The sequence below is a fragment of the Patella vulgata genome, chromosome 2 (assembly GCF_932274485.2).
Source record: "Patella vulgata chromosome 2, xgPatVulg1.2, whole genome shotgun sequence".
Classification (NCBI taxonomy): Eukaryota; Metazoa; Mollusca; class Gastropoda; family Patellidae; genus Patella; species Patella vulgata.
In genome coordinates, this window is record NC_065880.2 from 38,681,997 (window position 1) to 38,695,028 (window position 13,032).

General features: G+C 34.9%; 1 protein-coding gene across 5 annotated transcripts in view; it reads right to left on the reverse strand.

Annotated features, from left to right (window-relative positions):
* Positions 1-3,401: 3,401 nt before the first annotated feature.
* LOC126810206 (uncharacterized) overlaps positions 3,402-13,032 on the reverse strand; it is a 28,294-nt gene continuing 18,663 nt past the window's right edge. For 4 of the 5 annotated variants that reach the window (XM_050535154.2, XM_050535158.2, XM_050535156.2 and 1 more), the window contains exon 2: positions 3,402-6,506. In XM_050535154.2, coding sequence (XP_050391111.1) covers positions 4,874-5,965 — 1,092 coding nt within the window. In that variant the 5' untranslated portion in view covers positions 5,966-6,506 and the 3' untranslated portion in view covers positions 3,402-4,873. Of the gene's footprint in view, positions 6,507-11,737; positions 11,920-13,032 lie in introns of those variants that run through there. The other variant, XM_050535157.2, reaches the window with a different exon arrangement.

Genomic DNA, 13,032 nt, shown 5'->3' on the forward strand with positions numbered 1-13,032 from the left:
CGAGACTTCAGTTTCGTCCCACCCGAATGACTAGACACATCTGATTTGGCAATGCGTTACGATAGGATTATCCCTACTGAGTCCACGGTCTGGTACGTGAAGATACGTTCGGATACGTTTCGATACGATCAACACGAATGCTACGACTGACCGCAATATATGATAAGACTTGATTACTCCACGATTAAAACCACGACTTCAATCGTAGCGCGAATCGTGATTGTGGGAACCTAGCATTAGATACAATCACGAAATCTAGCAAATGTCATTTTTATGACATCTATAAGATTACATTGTACATTACGAGTTGTGACACTTTAACATTAAACATTCAGCTCAGTTTTATTGCAACTTTATCTGTTAGTATAATATAAGGGCGACATAGATATAATGGCTGCGGTGGTTTTTGATATTATGAAAAGAGACAGACGGGCGTTGTTTTTCCGATGAAATTCTGATGGTCGCGAGTCATATACAAAAGGAATGCATTGAATACCATTTTTGTTGCAAAATTCAATGTCTAAGCCTTGTAAAATTATCAGATAATCATAAAATTGTACATCACATCTGGCCTGCAGTCGCCACTATATATCGTACAATAATCTTAATTCAAAGTACTCGCGGTTTAAAATTGCCTGGGGGTCATACACAGGAGTCTCGACGAGAATATTCTGGGTTAAAGCGTTGACAGAACAGAACCCGCCATCCTTCCCTTGTCGGAGATAATGCTTGCGAGACTGAAAAGGAAATGTAACTTGTACTTCGGATGGTATACGAAAAACATAGTTATATGACTTCGCGAATTAATTAGAAGTGATATCGGGTGTTTTAGAAGGAGAAATCTACTCTTCCACTCTTCCAATTCGCTTAGTGTTTCCAGTATCAAATATGTTTTATATATTCCGCCGAATTTTCATTCGCAGTGTTTATTACCCCTAGTATAGTGTGTCCGCTTCGCCGAAGCATTCGTCTGATTGTAGAATTCATTAGCCAATCACACTGATGTCAAGCAAGTCACATGATTTTATGAAGACAAAATACCGACTAGGACTGAAACGTGGAATTCCGAGAAAGAATCGGAGGGTATTATTTTTGGGGAGGAGACGAGTAGGGCGTAAAATTAAAAGAGTTCCCACCGTTGCAGATATTTCTTTTCTTTTTCTTGGTCGCTGACATGTTTAATCATGTGACTTATCACGTGAAAAGTGATGCAATCGACTAGTGAATCGGGCCAAGAATTCGCCCAGCGTGTCCACTCATTCGGGCGAACGATTTGGTCGAATGATTCGGCTAGTGTGTCTCATGCTTCTCCCGCTTAACGACCATCAACGTTTTGGTCAGCAAATCGGTCAATTTGAATTAGCAGAAGCTTCGGCTTTTTTCGAAGTGCGTCACCCCAAGAGGAACAAGACCAACAAAAACAACAGTAATTAAATTCGTAATTTCCTAATTTACACTAGTAAAGTTGTTTATGCTATATGGATTGTTTTAGCTGTGTACCGTATACACCATCACCTTGAACTTCTAGGTAGTGTTGAGTTGTGATATGTAGATAGAAATAATCTAATTATAAAATACATATTATATTACAACTTTCTCTGTGTAGTAAAAGATCAACTAGCCGTGAGCTAGGGAGTATCAGGTAGAAACAGGTATGTCAAAGTTCAAACAAGTAAATATTTATGATGAACGGAGGAAGACGTTCAAGGATAGATGTATCAGGCCCCACCCAGCTCGATCGTCTTGAAAATAGAACATTCTCTGGTTCATCTTATAATATTCTCAATTTTTGAATGGCCATTCTGGTGACAAATTATTTATTTGATCATTCATTTTATTGTAATAGCTCCTTGACAACTGTTTTACAGATCCATTTTTTATCCATGAAGATCGGACCAAAGACCCAATATGTAAAATTTAGATAATAGTTCAAAAACAGATAATGAAAAATGAATATATTGAAAATTTCTTTTAAATTACTTTATACTGAGCGGAATTATGAGTGTTGGAAGATTAAGTGTTGATTATTTATTATCGTAGAAACGGTACTGGACAAACGAGACTAACGCGGCCGTTCTAATCCGTGCAATAGGCAGATTTAGCTGTTACATTATGGATCTTAAAACTCCCAGACCTTTAACGAAAAGTTGCACATTTGTACGTGGGTTCTATGGTTATTTTTGTAAGAGTAAGAACATTTTGTCACATGGAATGGGTCAAATTTAATATTTTATACACAGAGAATCATTGCTGCAGAAAGTTGATATATAAGCTCTTTAAAATGTCAGTTATGAGGCAAAATGAATAGAATACCACAAAGGGGTGTCTGTCCATACGAGGAAGTTTATGAGGCGTGGCGGTATGAAAGTTTTTAAATTTCTGTGTGTAATGATTAATGAAGGTATGCTTCACTTCATGAACCGTTCCAAAAAAAATCTCATCCATGAATGTACAATAGATGAGTGTGTTATGAAACCTAATCATTTTGGTGACTAACAGGTTAGGAAATATCCCATGAATAATTTAGTTTTATCTTACACACTACTGTTATATCGATTCCATTGACCTTTGCACATATTATTGTATTAAAGGTACGTGTTCTTTAAAGATGGGGGTTCAGAATAAATGAAATGTAACACATTTCAAAAACGATAACCCTAACTACAAATTAATAATACAGTATTACTTAAATTACTCATAATTATCAAAGTGAATCAAAAGCTATTAAGAGCGCGAACTTGTCATGGGGAATTTAGCTCCCTATCATAGTAATGAGCCAAGCAACAAGGTGTAGCTGATCATGTATTCCTGCAACAGATTACACAAAAAAACAATATGGCTCTATAACGAGTCGGTGTCACGGGTGTGTATGGAAATGGCTCACTAACCGGGGGATCACGTGGCTAAGTGGGTAAGACGCTGGCTCGCTAGCCTGGAGGTCGGGTGTTCGATCCCTGCATTGGCCGAGAAAGTTCATCCGGATTTTCCGGCGTGGATTCCCTTTGTCAGTGATACAGGACGGAGGGCCTGACAAGTACAGCACGTAAAAGATGTCTTGGCAGTTGGAATTCGATATAAGAGTAGGCCGTAGCGCCGCTACCCGGGCAAAATCCCTCACAACACCCCCCCCCCCCCTTTACGTGCACATAAAAGACACCGTGGCAGTTTTACATTGTACGCATAAGTGTGGGAAAGGAATTACCATAACAGTATGTTTGTCCCCACACGCATCTTCATCCCCCAGTGGGTGCAGAAAAGTACTAAGTTAACCCCCATTTCATTTAATTTGTCTCCACACGTCCGAAGTATTGACCGCAAACTAGAACAGCGTGAGATATTTGTGGATATCTGAGCAAGTTAGGCATCCCCATCATGTTATAACTCTCTTAAAGGAAAAACTGTTCTGTATAATATATTTTATTTCGTCAAAAGAATAACGGGCAGTAAAATAGAATAGATATTTCTAAAAGCTTGCACATTTCAGAATAACAAACAAATTGTTGTGGAATTTTGTTTAAATCCGTCGTATAATACAGTTTGGCACACAGAAATATTATACTTAGACACGCTTTCTTAAAATAAACTAAAATCACTGTATATATAACAGTTAGCATATACACTAGATAAAATAGAGAACGATTTAACGTTGAGCAGAGGAACGGTTACAAGTTGCTTAGAAAGTATTTGGAACACTGTGTTTGTTAAATAGCGGTGTTTCACAAAGCCCGAAAGGCATGCATGGCCTTTCTTAAACTTCGACTAGAGAATTCCTTATGTAATATATAATAAATGTATACATGTAGACATTCCATTGTCAGAATGTTTTATATAAATATAAACACAAAAATGCCATCAAGATAGTATACATATAATATAAGAAATAGTATCACTGGCACCATGTAAACACTTTACATTATCCGTTTCAAATTCAAACAATTAATCTCTTTTTATTTACGTAATTATAAGTAAACAATAGATATACTATCATTATGCTTCTCTTTTATTGTAAGTAAATATTTGTTTTACACGGAAGTAAGTGTTTCCATTTCAGGCAAACAAAGTGTTTTTGTTAATTAGCCTCTGTTATTAATAACCATCAATTCTTTCACGTCATACCTTTCACAGATGCTACAAGAATTATAATTGGTCCATTTCACCTAGAGTAGACGATATGATGCGTGAATGAGAAAAGGTGTTATGTGATCGTATTTATTATGGTGTAATAGGCTTGATGAATGTTTTTTCTTGTTATAACTTCAGTGCTCAATCCATCAACTTTGAGAGTATAAATATCCCGCGTTAAGTCTAAACAGTCGTATACGTTAATATACAGTATATAATATCCCATCCTTTACCCAAATAAAACATCAAAAACTTCACGATGTTTATGACTTTGCAGACTAAAATAGAACGCAGGTGTATTATACTAAGTTCGCAATAGAATATACGATGCATTTCTTTTCTAATTCATTTTTTTCTGGAAGCAATTGTTTCATAGAAATCACTTATTGATAGAGCCACATAATATGAAAAATGCACAAATATTAGGATTGACCATATTTTGGCGATTATTAGTCAGATAAGGAAGTTTCATGTATTTTTTTTTATCGAGATCTCAATGTTATTGGATAAGACGTAATGTAGCACCTTTTTTATTGTTATCATTAGTTTCACTTTTGTTCTCCTCGCACCGATAGTTGCTTGATTTATGATAGGGTAATTCCCCACGTGTATATACAATTTAGAAATATCACTATCACAAAAGACCGTAAACCATAAAATAGTTTAGTTCATGCACCAAATATAACGCCGTCCATATTAAAAGAAAATATTATGTAAGTTTATTCACTTCAGAACTGTTGTGGTTCAAATTTCATAATCTCTCCGACGCCGTATGTGACGAAGAATCCTCGGATATTTCCGAGCTTTCACTGCGAGGGATGTCCAACTTATTCGAAATCATTGCCGATAGTTCATTCACGGAATCTCGGGATGGCGGTGGTATCAACTCCGGGGGTTCCAATTTCGTAACGTGAACGAAACAACATGGTTGAGATATATCCGATCGTTTTGGAGGTTTAAATTTAGGTTTCTTTTCTTTCTTTTCTTTCTTTTTCTTCTTCTTTTTACTCAGGTTTAGCAGATCGTCCTCCGGATCGCCGGTTATTGTTTGAATAAAGTTGAAAAACTCCGAAGCCGCATTCGTATCATCAAAACTAAGACCAGCTAGTTTCGTATGATCTGTCGACACATGCATGGTATGAAAGTTCGAACTGGGGCTCGAGTATTTTGTCAGGTGATCAATGGAGTCCTTCCATAATGTGAAGCCCGTTCCTTTCTCGGCAAGAATAAATGTTAGTTTCCTATTCCGATGATGCTCCCCCGTGTCCAACACTAAAAGCGGTATTCCTGTATTCGCGAAATCCCATTTCTCAACATCAGTCTGTTTGGCTGAACCAAAATAAAGGTTAGCCAGGCACTTTCCAACAGTCACTTCAGTCTTATGACTTCTATAAAACATTTCCACTTGTAACAGATCATGTTCCTGAACACCTTCGGCGAATACATTGTTTCCTGGTTCCGAAGATCCGTGCCAAGAAAGCTCAGAGGAACCATCCGACATAGCAGAATTGCCGTTATATATCATGTTAGGAGATAACGCTAGAGTAGGACTGACTGCCGCGTGCTGTTTAATCTCTACACCGTTTAGCGGTATACCTGTACTAAATCCAGTCGGTAGTTGAGTCATAACATTACCTGGCGACTCATATTTACCGTTAAGACGTCGAATACCTTCCTCGTTTTGACTTATCTGCCCTTGTTCCTTTAACACATGTTTTGTTGACGTGTACACAGGTTTATTTGTTGTCAACTCAGTCTGTGTCATAGGTTTCTTTTCCGTGGATGTTTTAGGCTTGTCGAAATCAAGCTGTCCACAAAACACTGACGAATATCCCGAACTCATAGTTTAGTGATTTATCTAAATTCATATTTTTCTCATGAGAACACAATGTAAAATATCCTACTATTGTCGGTGATGAAGCGATAAAGAACACAATAAGACAAAGATGAATGAAGAAGCTTTTATCTTAAATGTCAAGGTGGATAGAAATCCCTTGATAGTTTAATTCAAAGATTCCAAACACTGTCGTGGTGTCTTTTTAAAAACATTCACGAACTATTTATGACAGTTAACAAAATATCTGTTCATCATAATAAGATTTACGACTGAACAACCATACGGAATATACATTAAGTGATCTGCTTTTCAAGTTTCCAGTTACATGCTCAGCTATCGGAATCGTTTTAAACGAGGCTTCGCTTTTGTGAACTTAGCACCAAGGCACACTATGTTCTTATTTATGATAAAACACGAATTATGTAGCGTCACTATAAACTGTTTACACCAGAAAATGGTATAAACCTTTCTTTAAGTTGAACTCGGAACTGATAATATTCCTCTAACTGTTAATGGACATCTTTAATCTGTTCAACAGGACTGGATTCTGAAAACAAATAAAACGAAATTAGTGATACATGAATACATGTAGAATCATATTCATTTCCACTGGGATATTAAACTTATGTATGATTGAAATAGCAAAGGAAATGGTTGAAAACTAAAAGTTATTTGTATTTTAGCCATAATGAAGGAAATATTTTGTTTATTTCCTTGTATGACAGGTAATGGAAAATCAACATATATTTATCAATAATTGGTTCAGTCGTTAAAAGATTTAGGTAAGCCTATAAAACTGCAATATTACTACATTAAGAAATATTCTGATTTCAATCATTTACGTGAAGTTTTGTGGTTTAGACTAGTTTGCCCATTTCACATATTCTTCAGATTTCAAGAATGTATTCCCTTCACAAAATAAGTGTCATATGTTTTGCTTCACTCAATGACTCCTAATATTTGAATAGGAAAATACAAAGATAGGTTGCCAGACAATGAACCAGCTAAGTCGTCCGGACAGGTAACCAGGGTTGTCGCATATTTCTTTCTTTTGCCAGTAATGAAAACATTTACAAGACACTAAAATCTGACTCTGAGTTAAAACTCATTAAGTAATTATCAGAAGTTATTAGAATTTGTTTGGCTTCTAATAGTGATCTGCCATACACTAACGTTTAGTATACAAAATATTTTATACCAAGGCCATATTAACTTTAGCCTCTAAAGCGTTAACAAGATTTTTCAGAGTAGTCAAGGGCCATAATTCTGACAGTAATAATAGAAATCGTTGAAAATCAATAGGCCTCTTCGTCAGTGTATGAATTTAAAGTCATTCAGATATTAACTTTAGCCTCCAGAGCGTCTACAAGCGACGGCAATATACGACTACATTTCAATGTGGGCGTATAAAAATTACTTAGAAAAAGGACATTGTTCAGAGAATGAACTGGGATTTAGCATCCTACTGTTCTATACCGACTGGGTTAATAAAGATAGGTTCTGAGATATAATACAACAGAACGGAGTTTCCAATGGCCGACCACATTATGCCAAACTTCATGGTAGACAATGTAAAACTTGGGGAATTTCAAAAATTACATTTCTACAGAGTGTCATTTATACGTTTGCCACACTGATTTTATATTGTCGCCTGTTCAGCATTTCTGGTGGCAGAAGTCAACATTTACTAGGTTTGTGGCCATGCCTATTTACTGAACATGATTACACTCAATTAAAATATCAAGGATAGCTTGAACACGGCACGTTTATTTTGAAAACTGTTAATGAGGAAAAGCATACCGTACACAACCAAAACACACAGTGAATGTAACCTTTTCAACGTAAAGAAAGGCGGTTCTCGTCAACTTCCGGTGTTCAGCCATTTTCTTTCAATTCTCTTTAATGCAGACCGGCGCCCAGTCAGATTATTGCGCAATTACAGTCTTATCTAGGATAGAGGGAAAGATAACTTGAATTCCATCGTCAACAATTTTGTAACGCTGGGAATGTCCTTCAATTTTTAAGAAGAGAAAGACTTTTCATCTATGGATAGACTGCAGACGTGCAAACGTAGACGGGGATAACTATTATGTATAGGATCTTTAGCTCGTATTTTACCAGAATTATGATCATAGTTCTGGTAACTACGATATTACCATTTTAAAGTTAACTACGTGTATTCATTATTGAACTATAATATTGTGAGACATATTTATTTGCAGGTATTCATTATTAAACCACAGCTCAGAGGTATATTTGTATTATCTAAGCTCCCCTGCTATTGTGCTCTTCTATAAATCTGCCCGTCTTCATTAGACCAGGCGGAGCAGAGCAGTTGGACGTTAAACCCCATTTCCTTTTTCATTTCTATAAATCTGAGATTAAAACCATATTCACAATATAACTCTTCAGACGCGTGATTCCACAGTTCATTATTATGTATTCAAGAAACAGAAGGTCTTATCACATTAGTCTGGACGTCTAATTCATCCTCTCGAAATATCATTTGAGCATAACATGAAAAACATGGAATATCCAATATCAATAGGGTATTAAGTCCCTTTTTTTTAAATACATTAATTATATTATACATTAAGCTATATTCAGTCTACCTGTTTAGCTTTCAACATAAGTTTAAGTCTTTAAATTAGATAGTGGAGCTTTAGTAAGAAAATATTAAATGATAATCGAAGAGAATCGTGGAGAAATAATTATGATTTAAGACATGCTGGCACTAGTTAATATCTAGATTAATTCTCTTATAATGAACGAGTAGGTTGAATAGCCCACTTATACACAGTTGCTCTTTAATTTGAGACGTAAATAGGTTAACACATGTTTCCGTTAATACCTTTATAATATTATTGATTGCATATTGATCATGCCAAACATGGCTACACTCTTGAGATATTTTATTTAATTCAATAATTCAGCCATCAACCCACGCATCTAGACAACAGCATGTACATACAGAATTACTCATTCAACTTAAGATAGGCTGACAAAAAGATTAATTTCCAAAAGTGTTTTTCCTCATGAACTGTTCAAATCCGACAGCTTTGAGAGACACCTGAGCAGACAATTGAAACCGAAGAAAAATGAAGTGTTAATGTTCTATCCAATTTGCCAAGGTGTCTGTTGTTGGAATTTTCATAAAGATTGATGAAAGAAGAATCTGTTCATTGTCAATCGATTATATAATATTTAAATGATATTCTGGCCAAATATAAAAGACGAGTATTTCTAATATATAACTCCCTACACAATTAGTTCACCGTACACACATCTATCACAATGGCTATATATTGAAGTATTTCAATGTATTTCTTTCAAGAAGATGAACAGTTTCTGTTCATCGTTCATCGTCCATTTCCATGAAAGGAACTGAATTACAACGAGACCTTGATTAAATTATTTTACAACACAATTTCTAAATTTTTCAATTCTTAACGGGTTTTTTTTATCAGATTAACAACTTACCTAATCGTAAATCGGATATATGCTCATCCTAGGATTAGTATGATATCAAACTGATAGCATTCATTTATAAACAAACATCGTGAGCTGATATTAGTAATTCAAAACTAAACGCATCCCTCGTGGGCTTGACTAGACCCACCTATCCTATCCCCTACTCTCCTGATGTCATATATTTATCTGTCCTATCCTAAGTTATATAAAATAATTACCTTTATTTATGAGTCTTGACCTGTGACGACTTAATAACTAAAATATCTGTTCATATCTTCTAGAACTAAACTGTTAAGACTACGATGAAATTCGGTATATCCTTATATAGTACTTATTCTGGGCTTTCAGTGAAGCAAGCTTTGATAGATTACTAAACTTACAACAATGAATAGACTCACTACAGCCGGACATTATACATCAAAAATCGATTTTAGGTCTTAGTGGGGTCAAATAGGATCATGACAGATGTCCAGTTGACGTATATGGAGTAGGAACAACACTACGGACATCAAGCTGATAAATTCTTTAAATAGCCAGTCATTGTCTAATAACGGTAAACAGCGCATCTTGATAGAACGTGGTATACCATCCTTGTTTAGAACACATAAACAAACTATGTAAGTAACGTTATACTTACTATACAATGTATACTATTTACATTCTCCTTACATACGTAATAATATACTTATATATTAGAATGATATATAAATTGCGACGAGCTCTCATTGTTGACCTTTCCACAACTCTGGTTAAAACCGGACATATATTGTGGACATCAAGTTTTCATAGCAATATTATTTAAGTGGTTTAATATAACATAGTTTTATCAGGTCAACGTTGCTTGAATAACACTTCAATATTTACATTATATAAAACATGTCGACCTTCGTGCTGGGTGAATTATTCTTTACCGCTAAGAATTTCAGGTATTCATAGGTTAGTTAATAGAAAAGAAGTATTTAATACACCATGTCATTCATTCAAGACAATGTCTTCCAAGATAAGAACATTTAAATAACCCCATACGTGTATTCATTGTTAAGCCATAACGATTTCTCTTTAACTAACAACATGCAAAAGCAAATCTTAACGAATAATCTATAACTAAGAAATTATAAATTAAAAGATAAATCGAGATAAACATCTATAATTAAAACATAAAATCAAGGACTAAAGAACTAATAAAACCAAGGATTGCCAAGACACAATTATTCTCGATATACGAATGCCAAATAAGTACTCCCAAAAACCGTAAGCTGAAAACTCATCGAATGAGAAGTGGTATCAGGTGTTCTAGAAAGAGTAAGCTCGCCACCAACTAAGTCTGTATATTTTCTCCATAATTAAGAACTCTCTTGAAGTATTACATTAAAGAAACAGCCATTACAAGGGAATTCTTACCAAAGAAAGCTGTTAACGCCCCATAAAATCAGTTCAATCATTGAATAAAGCAGAAGAATACGGTCAAGTCGGATATGGAAAGGTACATGGTGTCAAACTGGAAGACTCTTCAACATACAAAATAATAAATTGAGCTCAGGATTAACTTCATATTATGCTTTCATCAATATCGTTAGATAGACTATATAATAACTTATTTTGCGAATCGTCTAGACTATTTATTATACATGTCAAAGTTCTTTAATACAGTGTCCACCCACGTACTTTAATCAGTTGGTCTTAATATACATGTAGTATGTATAGACACGCGAACCTTGTGTTGAATACCAGTGTACTATTAGATTTATATGATATGACATTAATATTTATGTGCATAATGCAATTATAATTCAAATCATGTAAACTGCACGCTGGAGACGTTAAACGAATTATCTTTACATTCTTATCAATATTAATGTCATACATGCACAACGAATTAATCATCCTTAGACCACAATGATATAAACATTTTTTCCTCCAATTTAAAGGTCAAAATATGTTAGTACTTAGTACTTATATCATCGTCGGATTTCTCAAGAAATAAACATTAAAGTGCTTGGTGTAAATCGCCGTCCAAAGCCTCCCGGTCCTACAGGTTATAAGATACTTTTAATGGTCCACCAATGACTTATCAAGCAGGGGAAACCGCCTGGTATTAGAGGGGCGTTTGATACCAAACGCAGTATATCGTATTTTCTACTAAATACCCATCAATACATAGAACATAAGTGTTGAACGTGCAGATGATTAAAAGAGCACTGACATCTTTATAAAAACGCAAACAACCAATATTAAATAAAACCGAACGTATATATAAACTGTAATATAAGTTTTTACCGTTCTCATTGATATAAATACAGAGCTTACCATGTATATACTGTACCCTTTTATAAAAATATCCAGGCATATCCCTTTGATCCGACCTCCATCTCCAAATGAAATAACATTTCTACTGAACTAATTTAATCATAGCGGTCTGTAACATTTGCTTTGCATCTTAGACTGACAATACGAGTAATGGAAGAAAATGGTATTAGTATTTACCACTTTCTTTTCTACTTCTCAGATCAATGGCCTCTCTGGCCGTCTGATCAACGTGTCTGCTCAGTTGTGTCAGACGTCATTGAATGGTTTACATACCCCACGCACATTCAATAAAACTATTTTGCATTAAATTGGTCTGTACTGGGAATCTCGATAAAAATGACTTTTATTGTGCACTCGAGAGCCTTTTCATTAATAAGAAAATATCCCATTTGTTAACGGAGGCTATATGATATTATAGGCTTACAGTTCATTATAGAAGGGCTTATATAACGAGTCTTTTATCAATGACTACATTATGCGATTACCCGTATACACTTCACACTTCAGAATAATAACCTGTCACGTAAATACACGTAGAAATAAATACTTACATGATCGACAATATAGTATTTTTTTTAAAATATAAAATTAATTCAACCGATATTATAAGTTATAAAGTTAAACGGCCGCAGGATAGACGTCAGAATGTTAAAATCAAACCCCAGTAGTTAACCAAAGGACTGAAAATATTATTTAAAATGGACATTATGGGAGATTAGATAAAGAGTTGACAGTTCTCGCTATAATAGTTAAAATAAATAACGTAAATAGAATATGCTGAAAATTTCAGTCAAATTGCTCCACTCTGAACCGAGGTATTAGCTTTTGAATTTTAGGCTAGTCTCGACCATCATAACTAAAGTCGGTACGATAATAAACAAAGCCTCGATTATCAATTTTTACGTTTAATTATCGTTCACAAAATGTATTCCAATCCGCTAAATATCGCAGGTTAGCGATGACATCGAGAATTGATTATGAGCTAAATCTTCATATTGCAGGTCTTTCTTTGGGCTTGAAATGTTATCTAAATTATTAATTAGACATTAATTAACTTATCCAGATCATAATCAACTATCGGTGTCATCGCTAGCCTGTGATATTTACTGGATTAGGATCCGATTTGCTGCTCAACTTTCATTCATGATTAAATCATGAAATGGATAATCGGGACTATGGGTTTTTTTTTCGTACCGACTTTAGTATTGATGTTCGAGCAAATTCCCTTTACATTATCTAGTTTGTAACTATTATAGTGAGAACTGCCAGCTCTTAAGCTCATCTCCTATAATGTA